At 37.8% G+C, this 20,175-nt stretch overlaps 3 protein-coding genes across 14 annotated transcripts in view; 2 read left to right on the top strand and 1 right to left on the bottom strand.

Annotated features, from left to right (window-relative positions):
• Positions 1-92: 92 nt before the first annotated feature.
• cep44 (centrosomal protein 44) lies at positions 93-4,896 on the top strand. 2 transcript variants are annotated; one of them, XM_028016494.1, is made up of 11 exons: positions 93-238; positions 942-1,039; positions 1,488-1,597; positions 1,822-1,959; positions 2,732-2,803; positions 2,880-3,062; positions 3,167-3,292; positions 3,413-3,511; positions 3,647-3,718; positions 4,372-4,409; positions 4,670-4,896. In XM_028016494.1, the coding sequence occupies exons 2-11, from the start codon at positions 1,024-1,026 to the stop codon at positions 4,752-4,754; spliced, it is 939 nt and encodes a 312-aa protein (XP_027872295.1). In that variant the 5' UTR covers positions 93-238; positions 942-1,023; the 3' UTR covers positions 4,755-4,896. The 2 variants fall into 2 exon arrangements, with proteins under 2 accessions (XP_027872295.1, XP_027872294.1); XM_028016493.1 differs by having other exon boundaries at positions 1,450-1,597.
• A 1,968-nt stretch (positions 4,897-6,864) lies between these two features.
• On the top strand, positions 6,865-11,979 carry dctd (dCMP deaminase). Its single transcript, XM_028017280.1, has 6 exons — positions 6,865-7,022; positions 7,687-7,786; positions 8,029-8,164; positions 9,264-9,380; positions 9,997-10,093; positions 11,266-11,979. Exons 1-6 carry the CDS (start codon positions 6,988-6,990, stop codon positions 11,417-11,419), a joined length of 639 nt encoding a protein of 212 aa, XP_027873081.1. The 5' UTR covers positions 6,865-6,987; the 3' UTR covers positions 11,420-11,979.
• Positions 11,980-13,326: 1,347 nt separating this feature from the next.
• Positions 13,327-20,175, bottom strand: part of tenm3 (teneurin transmembrane protein 3) — a 287,657-nt gene continuing 280,808 nt past the window's right edge. For all 11 annotated transcript variants that reach the window (XM_028017268.1, XM_028017271.1, XM_028017270.1 and 8 more), the window contains 5 exons: positions 19,735-19,845; positions 19,476-19,618; positions 19,216-19,340; positions 18,365-18,495; positions 13,327-15,578 (listed from right to left, as the gene is read on the bottom strand). In XM_028017268.1, coding sequence (XP_027873069.1) covers positions 14,823-15,578; positions 18,365-18,495; positions 19,216-19,340; positions 19,476-19,618; positions 19,735-19,845 — 1,266 coding nt within the window. In that variant the 3' untranslated portion in view covers positions 13,327-14,822. The remainder of the gene's footprint in view (positions 15,579-18,364; positions 18,496-19,215; positions 19,341-19,475; positions 19,619-19,734; positions 19,846-20,175) is intronic.

Genomic DNA, 20,175 nt, shown 5'->3' with positions numbered 1-20,175 from the left:
AAAAAAACCTCAGAAAGCAAGTCCGTGAAAGCTACGTCATCGGTATCAAAACGTCGATTTACGTAGGGGATACGTAAGCGTGGAGTAGCCAATCACGCGTCGTGCCGTTGAACACCCGGCAGAAACAAAAGTACCAGAGGCAGAAATTAGCACTTGCTAGTAAAGTCGAAATTTTCCTAAGCGCACCAGCTAACTTGTTAAAACTTGTTGATTATTATCCTTTACAGTTCGGGGTACGGTAAGTGGTTATTAATTATTACTATGCAAAAACACGATGTTTTGTTTTTTCCTTTTATTGACGATGGCCAAGGGTTATCAGTTGGTTCAATAATTGTTCAAAGTCTGTTCAGCTGGATTTGACACTGCACACATTTCATCTGCTTTAGCTCCCGATCCAAACTCATTACATTCTAGAAAACACAGTTATTTTTGATTGGTGGAAGCTTAATTTGATTTGTTAACACTGAAAAAGGGCAATTTTAAGACTCTTGGCTTGACTTGAGACAAGCTTTCCTCTGGTGCAGTTTGAAAACTACAATATCTCTCAGTCAAACTTAGCAACGTTAGCTTGACCCTAAAGGCAGTTTTTGCAAAACTCAATCTTTAATTGGTTAAATATTTAATGTGCTAAAGCTCTAGAATTGTAAATAATAATAATAATAATAAATCATGGTTTAATTAATCTCAAACTGTGTTTTATTTATTATGTAATAAATAGACCCAGTTCAACATTATATGTATTTTGAATTTCCTACATAACCTTTTGTATCCTATTCAATAATGCTGTGAAAAGTAGATGCTGGTGTTGTCTAACGTTGTCAGTCATAAATATTTCCCAAAACACTAAAAGTTGTAGCTAACTGCTGCTCTTAGAGCATGTATAGTGCCTGCTGTGTTGTTGATGTTATACATGAAAACATAACTTGGTCTGTTTCCCATAGGCTACAATGCTTTCTGCAGGAAATGTTCAGAGTTGCATCAGGAAATTAGAAGGTCTACTGCGAGTGATTAAGTACCCATCAGATGTTGATTACAGTGGGTAAGCCTTCCCAAGTTTCCCATTACAAAAATTATTGTAAGCCATGGAATACTTTCCCATTGAAATCTGAATGTTCTTGCTCAATGTGGAAAACTATAAATTAAAGGACCGCAGGTCTGAAAAACTATGTATTTCCAGACTTTATTTATTATCCTTTCATCTAATTGGGATAAGGAACTTGACAACAGAGAGACAGAGAATGCTTTCTTTCATGGAAATAATTCATTATGCCAGGAAAGAAACTTTAAGGATAACATTTGCTACTACAGTTTTTGTTCTTATTGTCAAAGTCATGCCAAAACATCAAACGTTGAGTTTTCTACAGTGCATTAAGTCAGTGTTTAAATCAAATCAGCTGACATAACAGTTACATTTGTCCTCAGTGTTGATGGTGTTTGTTTCTGCATCAGGCTTTCCAAAGGAGACCCCTCCTCTTTTCTCCCCATAGTGAGCTTCACCCTCACCACATTCTCTCCACCTTTTGCTGAGCAGCTTGTGGCAGCTGGACTGGAACTGTCCGGCAAAACCGACCTCAGATTCACTGACACGCTTTATAAGGTAACATGGACCCATGTAGGGAGCAGAAAGAGAAAGCTCTGTTACATAACCGTCAGATTAAGATCTGCTGACTAAAGGAAACACAAGTTTCTGGCTGCATTGGAAAGTTTTTGCCTCACATATTTTTTTCTGATGATAAAAGTTTGGCACAAATTTATAGTGTCATTTTACTTAGTTCTACAAATCTATAGAGTCATACACTTGTTTGCATGTTTTGCCTCCAGGTTCTAAGAGATATCTTCCACTATAAGCCCATACTGACCAAGGAGCAGTTCCTCCAGTGGGGGTTTTCTCAAAGGAAAATCTCCTTCATCTGTGACATCATTAATCTGGTTCTGCAGAGACACAAGCAGCTCCACAAGGTAACGCGCATTTAGAAGGAAGGTCTGAGAAACGGATCACTTGGGAACAGATTTAAATCCAGTCATTTAATAACAACGTAAAACTTGACAGTAACTCAGATTAAGCTGATTCAGTACAGATATGATAGTTTTTCACAAAAAAAACATCAACATTTGTGTACTGGGTCATAATATTATGTAATTAAGATCAGCAGTACTAGCTGTGTTTTTGTTGACCATATAATTGCACAATTTGACATTTCGTTAATAGAACTCCTCAATGGAAATGTGGCAATTTAGAAAAAAAATCGTTTTTTGATACGTTTTGATTTGGATGATTTGTTTACTTTTGGCCATATCCGAATTGGTTTATTTTCCATCGCAATTTTTTGTTTAAAAAAATTGCGATGGAAAAAAAGACGACTGGAAATAGTTGGAGGACGATAGCAGAGCCTGTTTTTAATGACTTAAAGTGAACAAACTTCACCTGGGATTTTTTTTCTTTTTCAATGAAAACACTGCAATTGTGAAGTTGTGTTTTTTTGACATTAGAGGAATATTGACAAAGACACATTTGTAACTGAAACACAGCTACTACGTATATACATGTAGCATTTAGAAAAAAGACACAGATATAATAATATGAAGTTAAAACACTACATTAGTCAGCTGCTCAACAAAAATAATGCTTCCAAAAAGTTTTACTGTGAGGAAATACATGTATGAAAACTATACAGACAGTTCCATATGACTATTTCCAATTATTTGAACAGTGTGTGTGTTTGTTTTGTAGCCCAAAGTGAGATATCCTGCTAAACACAATATCAGAAAGAAAAGTCATCCGACACCCACTGATGCAGATGCTGTAAGTCTAATACTGAGATTTATTCCACCAGGACTTGATATGTTTTTATTTTTAACAAAGTTCCATTTTGTTTTAGGCGTCCAAAATTCCGTTTGTGGAAGATCACAGAAGAAATCCTTTCCATTTCGCTAATCCAGCCATAGGAGACACTTTTTCTGCTGATAATGAAGGCTCTACCCATCACTCTGAAATATCCCCCTCTGGTTTATCTGAAATCCCAACTCCAGATGAAGAGGAGTCAAAGGAGAGCTTTTTATTTGTAAGTGTAATGAAAAATAGATTAGATCATAGTTTAGTATTTATTGAATAATTTAACATTGAGCACACATTTTTTTTTATTAGTCATTTTTTTCTGTCTTTCAGTCATCTGAGGTGGATAGAAGACTTTCGGCCCTGGAGGCTAATATACACACTCTTACGTCTGCATTCAACAAGCTGGATATTCTGGAAAAACGACTCAAGGAACTGGAGTTCAAAAATGAAAATAAGGTTTATATAATATTCAACTTTTAAAATCTTAACTTATTAGTTGATTTTCAAAAAAGTCTAATAATAGCATTTCCTCACCATCAACGGTTAAAAAAGTGTGATATTCTCTTTCATCTTCAGAATGATGAGGAAGTTGTTATGGTACCCAAAGAAAGTTGGGAAAACCTGATGAGCAGAGTGGTGTTACTGGAAGCTAAGCTGGAGCTAAGGGATATTCAGGTTGGGCATCAAACTGGAACAATTTAATTCACTAATGTTGAGTCTTTGTCTGTAAAAGAGACAAAATATAAGGTTAATTAGAAATATCCCCAACCACGTATTTTATGAATACTTTTTTCTCCTTTCTTTTTGTAGCTTAATGCTTCATCACCAGCAGAGCCGCTCACCTCCTCCTATTCCTCCCTTTCAGCTGTCGATTCCTCACAGGTGAGAACAATTTCTTACTACTCAGTATCTATCAGGCAGTCACACTCGAATCAGCATGCTTCACACAGACAGGTGTGTATGTTTAGCAAGACAATTGGCAATTAGTTCATTGGAGGTCGGGCACCCACACCAAGGAGGGGATCTCTTGAAATAAATTACATGTATATAGTTAAGCCCAAAATTACCCATACACCTGGCAGATTTTGATTTAAAGTTATTTTTTTCATTCAACCAAGAAAATTGTTTCTGAGAGGAAATGAGGCAGGCATCTCTATAGTATAAATAATTTTTAAGCTTTTAAAAATATTGTTTTTATTTGTATTTTAATAAAAAATACAAATAAAATGTATAGCCTTCTCTGAAATCAGTGGACATAGCTTTATGGATGTTAGAGCAATCTTTGTTGTCTTTTCATGTCACCTTTGTTATCATGCATCAGTGCAGATTTATGTGTATTTTTTCCAAATTGCCACCAGGGGCGCCATTGGCACAATTTTATTTTTCTCTCATTTTGAGCTGTTACATTTTTATAAGACAGCTAATAACTTTTTATATTGCATTTTATGAGTATCATTAGTAGAGAATACACACTGACTTTATTTTGAGAAAAAAACTGATGCTGTTTTTTTGTTTGTCCTTGTTTGTTTATCCAGAAAGATCTAAAGGAAAGACTGCAGAGGATTACTAACATGTAAGTTTTCCTTTACGTCATAATTGTTCATTAGATGCCATTTAGTTCCCCATTCTATTCAATTAGACATTAAAGCAGTAAAACCATGTTTTATTTCTGTTTAATGGTATGAACAGAAATTTAACATGCTAAAGTTACTATCTGCTCTGGATTCTCTAATAAAAAGATCAGTTAAACCCTCAGACCTTAGCTCTATTTTTCAACATTAGGGTTGTTAAGCTGGTGTTTTATTTTACCTTTTTTGTGTGTTTTTTTTTTAGGATGAAGGAAACTTCTAGTCTGTTGAAGAACAAGGAGTCCTGCACCATCCTGAATCTAACTTCTGACGGTGGAGTCACATCTTAGCTCTTAATGTTATAAGAGCTAAATTCACACTTTTCTGTCTTTTTTTAAGTTTATATATATATCCCAAATGATCACTTTTATCAATGCATTAAATTTACTACCAGATAACCTTTTGACATTAAATGATTTGTTTTTAAATGGTTGCGAATGTCTTTTTTTTTTTTTTTTACCACAATGTAGTGTTTATTCATTCTCTCCTGTATTATTGTCAAGCTAAAACAAAACAAAACTGTCCAGTTGGGACATCCATGCTGATCTGTCTCCACTTCTAAAACTGTCAACAATGGGCACATGACCATTACAATTGGACTCCAGAGTAATAAAAGTAGGCGGTCTGGTATGATGAATTATGTTACAGATGCACTTGGCAGCTCCCATGTTTCTACTACTGGGACTGAAAGGATTTCCTGTTAACATTTTTGCTACGAGATACCACAACAAGGCTTCGGGGATCTAGAGGAATCCATGCCTAGATGGGATGTTTTGGAAGCAAAAGGGAAATCAACACACTATTCGGCAGGAGGCCATCTTGTTGTCCTGAGTCTAGTTTATGTCAAAACAAGAAAAAAGCGAAGACGCAAGCTACCATTGTAGTATGACTGTCCTAAATAAAGATTGGAGTATAGTAGCTGATCATTGCAAACTGTACATTTTAATAATTTAAGAAGTTAAAAGAATCACAAAAAAAGAATAAAAATGAATATCACTGAGAGGAAAAAGTGCCTTCTAACAACCAAAGCTGTATTTACATCCGTATAATTTGATGTAGGACACAATGAATGATGAAGTAGAGACCTGTTTTACACTGACCTGACAGAACACAAGACAAGTTCAACGATGCTGTTTGATCCCTAGCTGCAGCAGAGCTCAGAACAAACTTCTTGAATCACTTTTGGGTTATTTTTACAGAATCATCAGGATCCACCTTCCCCCCATCCAAGGTTTATACAGCTCTAAGTGCAACCAAAATCTCTGCAGACCCCACACATCCTGGAAACAAACTTTTTAGACTTTTTCTTTCAGGTTACTGGTAAAGAGTGCTATTTGCAAATACCAACTGTCACAGAGACAGTACCTTCTCCAGGCTTTCTTTGATAACTTAAAACTCTATCTTCTCCACAGCACCTGTTTGAGCAGGCTACCATCAGGCAAGCTCAGAACATCTTGTCTGATGGGTCACATGTGCTCGCATCAGAATATGTTCTTATGAACTCTGGGAGAAGGTTCAGGGTTCCCCTGTGCAAATATTACTGTCTGAAACATTCATTTGTACCACTCTCCATTAACCTGATAAATGGCAGACTGGCAGGGCCTGGACAGAGTAACAGGAGGTCCAGACGATGCCCAAGAGTAGTATGTAGAGGATGTATTGTATGTGAATGGAAATGGTTATGGGGATGTACTGCAATCTGACATTTGTGCTTTTATGTATTTTTTTGTTTTTATGTATTTATTCATGGTTACTGTCCTTTTGGATGGGCTTTTATTGTTGTGCAGTTTAGCCTCTGCTTCCAAGATAAATTTCTTCTATGGGAGACTAATAAAATGATATTATCTTACATCACATCAATGCATATTAGCTTTCATTCGACTGTCTTCCTCTTGTAAAAAAAACACTATATATATATCTATATAGATATATATACTAAAAGCAAAGCAGAACCAAGAGTAAACTCCTTGTGTACAGTACACAAATAAAGTTACAGGTCTGATTTTGAATGGTGGTATGACTTACTAACCTTTAGGTTTTGTTAAAATTATTGTGACAATTTTATTCAATTGAACAACCTAGAACTGCTGCTTCTTAACTTTCTTCCTTTTTGGTAAATTATACATCGCACATAGAACTAAGACTGGTCTAAAATTATTTCGTTGTATTTGTAAATTGTATCCAACAGGTGGCGATAAAGAGATGGCCGTGAATTACAAGATTGGAAGTTTTTACGCCCCTGAGCAGGTCTAACAGGGTAATCTATAAATATGAAATAACACAAGACCCATTCCTTAAGTATCAGCAGTGAAGTAAGTCTGGTCTACAATAACATATTTTTCATCCCACGTTCAAATCAGAGCTTTTTTAGTGAAAGGCCTGAAGTTGTTGCTTCGCCTGTCAGATTACGCATTGGGCTCTTTAACCCACGGTAAACGCGGGAATAATTCCCCTTTCAGTGTAGCAGGGTTCTGTTGCGTTTGTTTTCGCTGCTCCAACATAGCTTCCTATCTTCTGTGCACCATGGAAGAAAACAAGCTGCCGGACCTGCTGAATGGGTAAAACCTCGCTTATATTACAAATGACTAACACATGTGCGAAAGGTCAGATAATAACTTGAATGTTTCGTCATATGCGGTTTGTTTTGTCTCAGTCTCCAGTCTGAGAGGGCAAGTCAACATGTCTGTCACATGTATCAGACACGAAAGTAGAGGTGTGGTCGTGTTAAATGTGTTTGCTACGTTGAGATAGACCGTAAATAATTGATATATTTGAAATACGTTTTCTACCAGTCCTATGTACGACTTTTTGCTTGCACATGCGCATTGCCGTCCTCTTCGATTGAAGGACTTTTGCTTCTCCGCCTCAAAGATTTTGTTTGGTGTTTTTCCTCAAGCAAAATTTTACTCAGTCTTATCCAACTCGCGACGTTTTAAAAGTTAAGTTAGATAATTATTAGTTGTATATAAAATACTGATAATGATTATCACAATCACCAGGTTTTAATCCCAAGGCTTTAAATTTGAGTTTTCTGACCTGGAAATTCTGATTTAAGAGTAAGAAATGAAATCTATTAAATTAAGTCTTCATCCTCCACATTACTTATGTCAACCATTACTCAGAAGTCAGAACAAAAAATTCAACTAGTCAGAGACAAGGTTGTTTAAACTTTTCTTTTCTCCATAATTCATTAAACTATATTGTGTCTTTGTGTGTCTACAGAAGTGCGACCCGGAAAAGGGAAGACTACCTGGAGTGGCCAGAGTATTTCATGGCTGTAGCCTTTCTGTCAGCACAAAGGAGCAAAGACCCAAGTTCACAGGTGAGTGAGAGCGAATGGACGGAATGAAGCTACTAAATACTGTGGCTAGGGGTTGACGGTTGCATTTTTATTAACTACTTAACTTATTTAGATGTTTTAACTGTTTTTCTTGCTCAGGAGTTGATAACAGTAGCGAACATGGAGTGTTTCCTTTAGTATTTGTGTCAAGTTGAACACAAAATGACCAAACTGTGTGCGTGTGGTAAATAACTGATGTTTTCAGACCCTCTCTCTCCCGGCAGGTGGGCGCATGCATAGTGAATCAAGAGAATAAGATTGTTGGCATTGGTTACAACGGCATGCCCAATGGTTGTGATGACGACCTGTTGCCCTGGTCTCGTTCTGCTGATGACCGCCTCAACACCAAATACCCTTATGGTAGGAACACATCACCAACAATGCGTCCCGCTTTTCCTTTTTCCAAATTTTGATCTGAATAAGGTACTCTTTGTTTTTTTTCATCTTTTTTAAAAAAACACATCAAAACCTGAGATGGAGATTCTACAAGTTTACTTAAATGTTTTGGATTGTGTAAATGTATAAAGAGTAAGTTGTGGATGCACAATATATTGTGATGAACATAGATATTGCTCAGTGTTGGTCACCTTTAATGTATCGGTTCAATAAGTAAAACTGAGCCAAAATTAACAAAATGTTTATTTCCATCTTGTTGCTCTTTGTGTTTCGGAGCAGGAGGGGGTTGGTCATGTGATAGTGATGCTATTACTAACTGCTTTCCATTAACCACATAATTGCACAGTTTGGAATTACAAAAACAAATTTGATTTTTGGTAACGTGCCAATTTTGAAAAAACAAAAGTTTTTTGATAAAAAATGTTTTCACTTGGATGAGGTGGATTTTAATGGTATGAAATTAGTATATTTTGCAAAACCTTAATGGAAACGCCTTTTCCGTGTCCTGAGTCATGTGATCAACAATCGGATGTTACTACTGGTGAAAACAACCGGAAGTGGCATGAGGATGACGGCGTGCCTATTAATAAATTATCACATGAATAAACTGTTTCACATGTGATTTTAATTGCATCTCCTATTTAATCGAAACACTGCAATTGTGAAATTGTGTTTTTTCAACAAATGCAAAAATCTAAAAATTTGGGAGAATGTGCAAAGTTTTGTGCACATTTGTAATGGAAAGGCAGCTACTGTGTCACAAGGTTATGAGGTGTTTAACTGAAGTACAGAAGCAATGTCTGTGTAGTTGTTTTTTCACACTGTTAAAATAGTCATAAAATGTATAAAATATACATGCTACCAGTAAATATCAGTTATTGAACATAACAGCAAAATCAATATTGATATTTGCCCAAATTCTCATATCAGTGCATTTAAAAGAAACATTTTCTCTCAGGTCAAAGGTCCCACGGTTAGATGTGCGCCTTGTTTGTAATGTAACATGGATGTAAACTAACCCGCCTCATCTTGTGCTGAGTCTGTGGTCTGTTTGGTCCCACAGTGTGCCATGCAGAACTGAATGCCATCATGAACAAGAACAGCGCTGATGTGAAAGGATGCACAATGTATGTGGCTTTGTTCCCATGCAATGAATGTGCTAAACTCATCATCCAAGCAGGTGAATGACAGAGCTAAAATAATATCCTTATTAGGACAGGCTCATAAGAGCCTTTTATTGTTACTAATTTCTAATTTTTACTTTTGAGATTATTTAAAGAGCAGATTTCACTTAATAGTTTGTAGGACTGCAACTAACGATTATTTTAATACTTGATTATTCTCATAATTAATCGGATAAAAAATGGACTGCATGCTGCATAAATGGACGGATAAAAAGTCTGCATACTCCAGTTACGAATGATTAATTATTAAATTAGCCGATAATCTCAATAATCGAATAATCTGATTAATTGTTTCAGCCCTAGTTGATTGCTGAAAAATAGTGTTTTCAGACTAACGCTTCTTTCATATCTGTTGTGTAACCTCTGATTGGTTGCTGTGGAAATCTGGCCACATATCAGTCTAACTTGTCTGTTTGGAAAAAATTCTTTGAAATTTAGAATTTATAAACTATCAAAAAAATCTTCAGCAGGGCAACAACTTAAATCTGCAAAGTTGAATATCAGCTGTCTGCTGTAAATCTGATCTGGGTTGAATGTCATATAACATGACCTGATACATATACATGTTTAATATCTAAAATCGGTTCTGTGTCTCTACCTCTCTCCATCCAGGTCTTAAAGAAGTTGTGTATCTTTCGGACAAATACCATGATACGCCCGAGATGGTTGCTTCCAGAAAGCTGCTCAGCATGGCTGGAGTACAGTACAGGTAGATCACAAACACTGCTTGTTTCCTGCTTTATGTATTTATCTGTGTGTGATGGAGGGAAATTGAGCTTACTCAAGTATGCCTGGAGATTTAGTAGGTTGAGCTTCTTGTTTAGAAAAGTCTAGAGACCAGTGTTAGTCGTATTTTAAAAAGAAAAGAGCTTTTTTAAAAAGTCTTTTTCGATGTTATCCAATGCTGATTTTTTTTCTCCTTTTTTCTGTCTGAAAAGTCACTGCATATAGTGACAAAGTTGCTAAGTTGGCAACAGTTTAGTGACTGTTAACATTGCATGTGCATAAGTGACCTGATGGGCAGGTCTGTCTGTCAGCAGATCAAAACGTAAAAGTGGCTGATTTTCAGACCTTTGGTTTTTCATGATCACCAACAATTAAGGAAATCGGGGCAGAAATGTAAAACATAGACAAAATAGTAAATAATAGTTTCTTACAACTTGGATGTAAACAAAAGTTAACTTTATCTGATCCTACAAGTTCAAAAAGTGGTAAAAATAAAATCTCCACCACTCCTGCCGATGTGTTCTTAATTGATGGGAGAGTTTAATAGTTTCTAAAATAATCACATCATTTTAATTATTTACAGATTTAAGCTCCAAACTAGTTTAAGTATATTCTAAAAGGACTACAAAAACACAAAAGTATTTTTAGTCTAGTTTCTAGTCCAACTAGCTTAGTTTTGTCTTATTTACTAACTTACAAGTAGCTTTTCAGTGAGATATAGGAGTAAGTAAATAACTTCTTAAAATTGATGAAAACATCTTAGTTCTTCTGGCAGATTAATTCACTCAAAATATTGGAAAAATGTGTTGTTGTAAGTCAGGAAAAATCAGGAAGTTATTTAAGTTTTTGTCCAATCTGGTTTCCAGATCTGTGCATGTATTTGATTTCAGAATTCAAATAAAAAATATTTTCTCATTGTTATATTAGCCTTTTATTAGATCAGAGAAGTTTCTCTCTCTCTCTAGAAGCTGCTCAGCTCTCGTTGACAGAGCGACGACTCGAATGAACCGATTCCATCATGAGACAGGGGCCATGGCAAGAAATCTGATTGGAAAGGATTGACCTTTACCCTCTCGACATGCCCTGCTAGTGTTGTGTGCATCATCAACTCGTCTGTGTGATTTGACCTTCAGTTTTTCCTCTGTGTTTTGACAGGCAGTTCAAGCCCAAAAGGTCTGAGATTGTTATTGATTTTAATTCCATTAACCACCGGGGAAACGCTGGACTCTGCCACCAGCGAGGGGAGCAGCTGAACCAAGCAGACGGAGAAAGAGCAGATTCTGCCGCTGTTTCCATGAACAAGTCCTGAACACGTTGGTGTTCAGTAGGGAAGTAGTTTAATCTTCACAGTTTGGAAAATAGCATTCAGCATTTTATTTAGCATGAGCATTGTGTTTGATGTTTTTTTGTTTTATTTAACCTTTAATGATTTTTTCCCCCCATTTCTTTAATGGATAAAAAAAATTTGTGTACGTTTTAAAGAGAGGTTTTATTTTTTGATCCACAACTTTACTGTAGCATTATTTTTTATTGGTTATAAATACTCTTAATGCTGGATATCATTGTTACTGTGCATCTCTCTGGATTGTTACAGATGTGGAAATTCGCCTGTGGTGTTTCCCACCATTTTATTAGTTTGCTTACATTTTAGACCCGATATGCTAAGGAAAGGCATGTTTAAAAACACACACACAAAACTATCTGAGCTAATGACTTTTTTTTTTTGTTACGCTGACAGTCATTGACAGCACACCATTGAATTTGTATTCTTATTAATGAGGGAAGGCAGATGTTTACACCATCCCTCCTTCTACTATATCAGCCATATGTGCCTCCCAGTGCAATAAAAGTGGGATGACAAAAGCTTAATGACTTAATGCTTTTTATTCTTTTAAAAACATGTTCACATGTATAAAAGTTTGTATTAGTTTGCATAATTCCGTACATGATTGAAAAAAAAAGCTGTTTTTTTTTAAAGACGATTTACAATTGGCACAACTCTCCACCTAGTTACATGTGGTTTTGACGGGATGTTGGAATGACTAACCCCTCTGCATACCTGCTGATATTTCATCATATTCATTTTTGATAAAATGAACTAGGGTTGGTGTATGGGGGAATTTTTCTGCCGTAATTGGAGAGCACACATTTTCAGTTTGAAAGCAGGACTCGCGATGTAGGGAGAAACAACATCCAATGGGTGGCACAGGTTACTGCAATCAATAATAGCCACACAGACACACCCATTAGAAGGAAACAAACTCATCCAGTATAACACTTTAATTCTATTGGCTGACAGGTTGCCAGGCAACAGGACTGTTTTGTTCCGAGAGAGCAGAAAATGAAAAGTGAGCAGAAGTGTGCAAGATTTGATACGAGCAGAGAAAAGTTTTGAGCGCGAGAAAAGTTTGAGAAAGCACAGTGAATATTTGAAAGCGAGCAGAAGTGCAAGCATTACAAGTTTTGAGAAGAGACATGAAGTCCTGCTTTCAAACTGAAAAGGTAAGCACAAGTATTTAAAGTTTTGAGAACAAAAGATAGGAAATCTTGCTTTCAGACTGAAAATGTGTGCTCTCAACTTAAGGCAGAAAAATTCTCCCATATTGGTGGAGTAAAACTAGTTGTACTGCTGTAGGTCGAGACTGTTGGAGAATAAGTCTTGATAGGAATAATTATTTTTTATGCTTTACTTTTTTTTTGTTTTTGATAAAATGGGAATCTTTGACCGTCATTTGGATTATTTATGTCACGGATGAGTGTGGACTAGCTGTGCGTATTAATTTGACACCTGGAGGGTGTGAAGTTGTTTGTATGGTGAGATGGATGGAAAGCTCGCAGCACTTGGCGCTCCCAGAGGCCGCAGCAGCTGCAGGCTAAGGAGGAACCCAACCCCAGGCCTCCCAGTCCAGGCCAATCTCTGATTCCAGTCGCCATGGCGGCACAAACGCAGCAGTTGTTGATTGGTTCTAATCCTGATTCTGGTTGAGGTTTTTCTGCTTCTGTTTTTTTTTTGTTCTTTTTAATGTCTTCTTTGACATTTTACATGTTCCAAATAAATGTCGTTTCATTGAATATCATTTCTGACAAATTATCTGAATAAATGCATAAACGGGGTTTGAATTTGAACTTTATTGTAACTTTTTGTTGATTTGTAGTAATTACAATAATCAAAACTGAATCAATTACTGCCAGTAAAAGGAAGACAGCAAAACGACAGGAGTTTTAAAGATTTTTATTCTTTACCGTAGAAACACTGTACATAAATTACTTTCTCTGAGACTAATATCGATGTACGGATAAATGGAATTTCTCAACTTTCAACATAAAGTTAAATCAACAAAACACGTCGACTTGTCTGAAAAGAAACCCTTTGCAGCATACAATGTTAACTCTGTTGCCTTTGAAATGTTTAAAGTTGCCTTCCAACCTTTGTACAGACATGTACACAGAAAAAATCTCTAAGAGACCAGAGACCTACAATCAATGAGAAAACAGCCACATCGATTTTTGATCTATTAGTTACTTACGTGTCATTCATGAAGATGCACTGTCCCTTTAAGAAAAACGAGCAAAAACAACGAGAGAAGCAACAGTCTGTCGCTAAACACAGCAACCCAGCTGCCCCCCGTCCCACCAAGCCATGACAACAAGTTTCTACTGCAAGCAGCACTACTACCTTTGACTGACAAAATCACAAGGTCTATGCATTATGAAGCAGAGTCACAATTTGGAGAAGAAATGGACTCTTTTGGGTCTTCCTGGTCCACACAGACGGTGTGAACTGTGATCACCTTACCTCTGCACACTGAGGTTTGCTTTCTAAGCCTTGGGTTAGCACAAGGGATGAGAAGTGCTTGTAGAAATGACCATAGATCATAGCCATCAGAAGGAGGAAAAAAAATACAATGCAACATTTGGTTTTTGATAAGTTCTTCTCATGATCTGTTGTGGTGGTGGGGGTGTGGGTATAGTAGTAATAGTGCGATACATGTAGGTAATAGGATGTAAACGCTTTTGTTGATTTTAATATCCCTTTTTTTCTCTGAAGCAAATGCAAGTTTATATAGAAAATCGAAACCAAAAATTACAAACAACAAAAAGTCTTTTTTTTTTTTTTTTAACTTGTACAAATTTCAGTCCTTTTTTGTGCCTGTCTCTCTTAGAGAGAGTCCACAACAGTTCCATTCAATGGCGTCAGCCATGGAATAATAAATCCTATAGACAAGGCTCAAACTGGAGTGATGGGGCCCATCTGGACCCTCAGACATATGGTAGCCGCAACATCTGTTAGGGATGCACAGTCCAGGGCTGTTTAACTGCTTCGGTCGGCTGCTCGCACACCAAGCTGCCTATCTGAACCAGTCTCTATGTTTCCCTCCGTTAACCAAAGTCTCTGTTTAACAGGTACACAGCTTGCAAATATGGCAGTCAGGTTAGCCTGGCCTGTCGGAGGGAAGTGGAAAGGCATGCGTGCAGCCTGTCTAAAAGCACGAGAGGGAACAGAAAACGTAGGGCGTTGAAGAACCTTTCCCAGGTGCATGAAGGCAGTCACAGCTGTAGCTTCAGGTCAAAGCGAAATCTAAGGGGGTCAGTGGGCAGTTGTTGCCGTCTTAGTTCAATCTGTGACATCCATTTAGTGTTAAAACAGAACTTTTTTTAGTGTTAGTCTTTGACAGTCAGAGGTGGAACCGTCTGGACGTGTTCACGCCGTGTTACCTCCTCCCTATCTCACTCTGCCGGAGGAACTGGATGTTGTTGGCGCTGTCGGCCAGTTCGGAGTACTGCTCAATGGACAGGACATAGTAGCCATCGTAGCCTTGAACTTTCCCACTGCTCAGCAGCTGCCTTTTCTCTCCCTCCGTCCACAGTCTCACGCCTTCCTCCCCGTCTCTCACCCGCTGCTGTTCACGTGCCCAGGCGCTCGACAGCGCCCTCTGCCGCGCCTGCTCCAAGATTCGCGTTTTCTCTTCGTCCAGCGTCGTCCCGTAGCGCACGTGGAGGACCAGGGCACCGTACTGCAGTTCTACGTCAGCGAAGCGCCGTGTTCTCCCGTTCATCACGGTTGTAGACTGGGACACTGTGACGTTCACGCCGTTTTCCATTGACTTCCTGCCTGAGGTGAGGCGCAGGGCGCTCAGGTCGTTCTCAGGAAGGCTGGTCTTGATGAAGTAGTGAGTGTCTCGTCCCTCAACAGTGAAATGTAAGTTCTCCAGGTAGAAGGCGTTGTTCAGGACCCCAGCCACTTTGATGCAATCCTCGCTGGCGATGTTTAGAGCATTTGTCACAACTCGTCCTTGCACCACAGCGAACATGACGCCCTTTCCAATCAGCGACTTGACGGTCGCGAACCACAGCCAAGGCTTGGTGTGGTCGGAGTGCCGTCGGCTGGGCTGGATTTCTGGCATGCGCTCGAAGGACAGGAAGGCGGACGACTGGCGAGTTACTTCCTGTTGCACACCTGAGATAGACTGCAGAGAGAAGCAACGAGGAGACATCACAACATGTCCAGCGCCTTAAAACACAAACAGCCACCAATGTGCCTTGCAGAAACATTTATACTCATGTACATTCCTTCACCTTCTGTCATATTGCAACTACCAACTTCCATGTATTTTGTTGGGATTTTATATAACAGACCAGGGGTGTGCAAAATGTTTGACACATTGGCCAAAACCATCAAGTTAAAAGTACTTGCATGTTAAGAAAAAAAGAAAAAAAACTAAAATCAAGCAAATACTGTAATCCTTTCCTTTTTGTAGGAAAGGGAAGTTAATCATTGTAAATCCAAAACTTCAAGATGATTTTTCTGTACTTAAAGAAAGGCATTTAATTAAAAAATGTTTTGGCTTTATTGAGCAAATTTACTCGTAGGATTATAACGGGATTTGGGTCACTTTCTTTTCTTGGTATATGCAGCCAGGTTTGATAAATTAAGTAAAAGCTGATTTGGATGCAAAGTTGGCTTCTCAGTAAAAGTCTCTGGGTAGACGTGGTTCTACTCATAAAACCATAAAAGATTGTAAAAACAAATACTTTGTGTTGCACTAAACATTTTCCATTTTATCAAATTTATGTCAGTAGTATTTTACTGTAACTACAAAAAAATGTCTTCATAATAAAAATACAAATCAGTGCAAGGGCCACAAATGGTCCCTGTTAAAAACCTTTTACTTGGCCAGCCTTTATGGGCAGTCACCCAGGGCTCCAAGTTTTGGGGGCGAGTACAAAGTTTTCTGTTGTGTACTATGCATGTTTTATAAACAGTGTCATATTAAACATCTCATATTAACGATAAGAGCTCCTTTTGGATGTGTTGTTTTCTTAAAATATTGAATTTTTATTTATTAAACAATCAAATATTTGAAAATGATCATCTTTTTAGGACCAACATGGAAACCATCTGCAAACCAACCTTCCTTCAATTTTGACCCTGCAAATGTGCAGCCCTACCCATTGTTCTGTAATTTTAATGAGTAAAATATTTTCTTATCTGGCATCGGGCACCAGAACTGACTCCATCCAGCCCAGGGGCCTTTATTCTTCTACATTCAGTCGTGACTGTTTATATAAAAGCCTGTTTTATTATTCGTTAAGCTGATTTTTAGTTGTATTTCTTAAAATGAAAATGTTTATGTTTTATTTTTGTCTGCTGGGGGTTGTAACTGTCCCCACCTCCCATAATGCAGCTCCTCCACAGGAGTGCGTTAAACTGTACAATGCTAATACATAGTAGACGTGGTCTGCTCTGTAAACTATCTTTTCTGCACGTGTGTATCTGTATTAGTTGGCTCAGCTGGTCAACACGCCCGCAGCTTCGGAAGGTCTTTGGAAAAAAATAATTCCTCACTTCAGATAACACTTTAAATTGCTCTGAGCCTTTCTGACTCCCTTCCTCACCTTCTCTGATCCTCTACGTACACTTCTCTCCTACCCTTCTTATTATTTGCGACTGTCTTGATTCAAACTCTCTTTCTGGGCTGAAGCTGAACAAACTGTTTGAGTAGAAGTGTGACTGCTTGATAGTCTGTCCAATATAATTACCCCAGTATCAGAGAGGGGGTAGGAGAAGAGAAAGGAGCAGAAAATAAGGTCGAGATGGGAGTGACTGGCTTCACTTGATCACGCTTTCCTATCTCTGCCAGTATTTTCCTCTGTCATTGTTCAGAGCTTTGTCTTTATTATCAGTGCCGTCATGGGTCTGTCTAACAGGTGCTGACAGAATAGCTACGTTTTAATCTACAAAGAGAGCATTTAGTATTTAAGTTGTGAATTTTACAGCTGACAGAAATATTACAACAAAATAACATCAATTGGTAATTTTAAGACATAAAAATAAAGTAGTACATTCAACTAACTATGTCCAACTGTCCATATAGACTAAAGATGTAATGTTACAGTAGTTTGGTGTCAAGACATCACAGTTGAAGTAATTATTTCTCTGTTATTTCTTTGTGACTCTGAACTAATGCGATGTAAAAAATTATTGAATGATAAAGCAATTTCATAATTCCTTCCAAATTTAAAGTTACTGTATAATTTAATCAGTAAACAAACAAATCCGTTAGGGGGAAAAACATCAAGGGATCAGCAATAACCTGGTTTACATCATATTTGTATGGTAGATTCCAGTTTGTTTGTGTTAATGATGCATGTAATTCAGTCACAAGGGAAACTTTTGGAGTACAGGGTTCAGTGCTTTGATCTCTTTCATTCTGAGCATATGCATCCTCCACAATGCTGTAAAGTTAGAGTTTAAGTTAATAATAAACTGAACTTGACTACATTGTTGAATAACTACAGTAGAGTCAAATTGTAGTATATAATAAAGTATATAATCATCTCTCAATCTGTTTGAATAATCGGGCTGAATTTATTATATTTTACTGCATCTGTTGGTCTTGTAAAGTGCCATGAGGCAAAAGTTGCTCATATATATAAACATAAACTACATAAGTTGCATAAGTGTGTGCACCTTTAAACATATACATTGATTTATTTACAGCATTCAGTCTTCTTGCGTACACACCTGACATCAGCAATGAATTTAATTAACTATAAATAAAACTCAGATTTCTGAAATGTCATCCTTTATCTTAAGCCACAGTTTGCTGAGAGGTGATAAAAGATCTCACTGAGCAAATGAATCACTCTGGAAAAACGTTCCACATTACTATATATACTATGGTATTGTGGATTCAGTCATCAGTGGCAGATTATCTAAAACATTGTAGTTAAAATGAATAAGAATACACACAGGCAAGTCATCCCAAAGCTGACTCTTTTTCATCTCCAGGGACGGCTCTGTCAGGTCGAATTTAGGAATAGGGAATCCTGGGATAGCGTTATGAAGGTGAAAGCCAAAGGTGACCAACCAGATGTTGACATCTGCAGAAAAAACAGGCAGTGAAATAAAAAAAACAAAAAACAAAGAGGGAATTAAAGAACCCAGTAAACATCAGATGCTGTGATACAGTTGTACTTGGAACTGGGAACTATAGTAAAGTGCGGTGGAAATGTGTTAATTTTACAAGACACACATGTAAGAGTGCGTCTAAAATCAATATTACATGTAGCACCTGCAACTCTAAACTGAATAAATGGAAATTGATGTTTGCTTATGGAAAATAAAAATTAAAATGATGTTTGCATGAGGAATTGAAAGCTATGTTTATGGGCTTTGCCATGTTGAAATGCAGACTTCTTAACCAGAATGTTTGGCATCAAATCCAGCACCGAGTTCCCATTTCCCAGGTAACTGGAATGCAGCAATTACTGTGACTTCTGTTCTGGTTTCAAATAAAAGTAAAAAATCCTGTTTTGCTGGTGTAACAGAACACTGGCAGATTATTTAACTTACAGCAGGACATTTTTCCCATGTTATGAGTGAAGTAATCTCCTATTGGAACTAGTACTTTTTCATCAATATTATGGAGTTATTGACTTAAAACAAGCAGCTATACCTTGCAGAAAAATTACGTATAAGTTAGGTTTGTCTTATTTCAAGTGTACAAAAATATTTGCACCAGAATATGGACCAAATATACTTGGTAAGGTTTTGTGTCTTCGCAGTGAATGGGGCAAGATTTTTCTGACTGAACTTATTACCTGTAACATACTCTTTGACCTGATGAATCTTGCTTACGGGGTTGTTCCCTCTGAACATATACAAGTTAAAAGGCTGAGGGTCTTTCCCAACACGCGTCCACGTGCTGATGTCTGGAGTTGTCCATCTTCAGGAGAAGAAGAAGAAACAAACCGAAGCACCTGATCAGGTGTGACGCTGACAAAGCACACAGCGAGTGCTTGCATGCAATCGTATGCCATGCTTGGACTAGAAATGAGCGAATAAGAGACAGACGGTCTACCTCCCAGCGGGAATGTCATAATCTCTGTCTCCAAAATGCAGCAGTCGTGTCAGAGGATCGTACAGGCCGCCGTGGAACCCGATCACAAGGACGAAGTCAGGGTTGGAGTCAAAGTAAACCTCCCCGTATGCTGTGTATTGTACCTGCAAACGCACACATTTATTAACTCATAATCTGCTCGTAGCACACAAAATCATTTCACAAACAGATAACATGCTCAGCTGCTTTCTTCCTGCGGTTGATGAGAAAACAGTCGTACCTGTTTAAGGAGCAGTCCATTGTTGCTGAAGACCGCCAGCGGAGTCCCGGTGTTGTCACACGCAATATAAAACTCCTCTCCACTGCTGATTTCCATGGCAAACACATGACCCTGCGCAACCACACACAACACACTTACATTCATTAAAACTAAGAGATGATTTATACCAGTAATTTCTATCATTACAGCAGAACAACTCTTTGTAATATACAACAGGGGTTTAAAAAAATGATACAAACATCATCATTATATGTTTATTTCTTTGTTGTTCTGCTAAAGCCTCCCAGACTCACCTGTTCATTCACTTGTGAGCGCTGTGGGAGAAGCTCGACGCGCATGCACGTACACCCCCCCCCCCCCCCCCCCCCACACACACACACAAGCCTAACGTCGTGGGAGATCCTTAGTTCCCAGACAGAAGTAATATTTCTAAATTCACTC

The sequence above is a fragment of the Xiphophorus couchianus genome, chromosome 5, assembly GCF_001444195.1.
Source record: "Xiphophorus couchianus chromosome 5, X_couchianus-1.0, whole genome shotgun sequence".
Taxonomy (NCBI): Eukaryota; Metazoa; Chordata; class Actinopteri; order Cyprinodontiformes; family Poeciliidae; genus Xiphophorus; species Xiphophorus couchianus.
The sequence above is the reverse complement of the archived record's forward strand: the minus strand, read 5'-3'. Positions and strand labels throughout refer to the sequence as shown.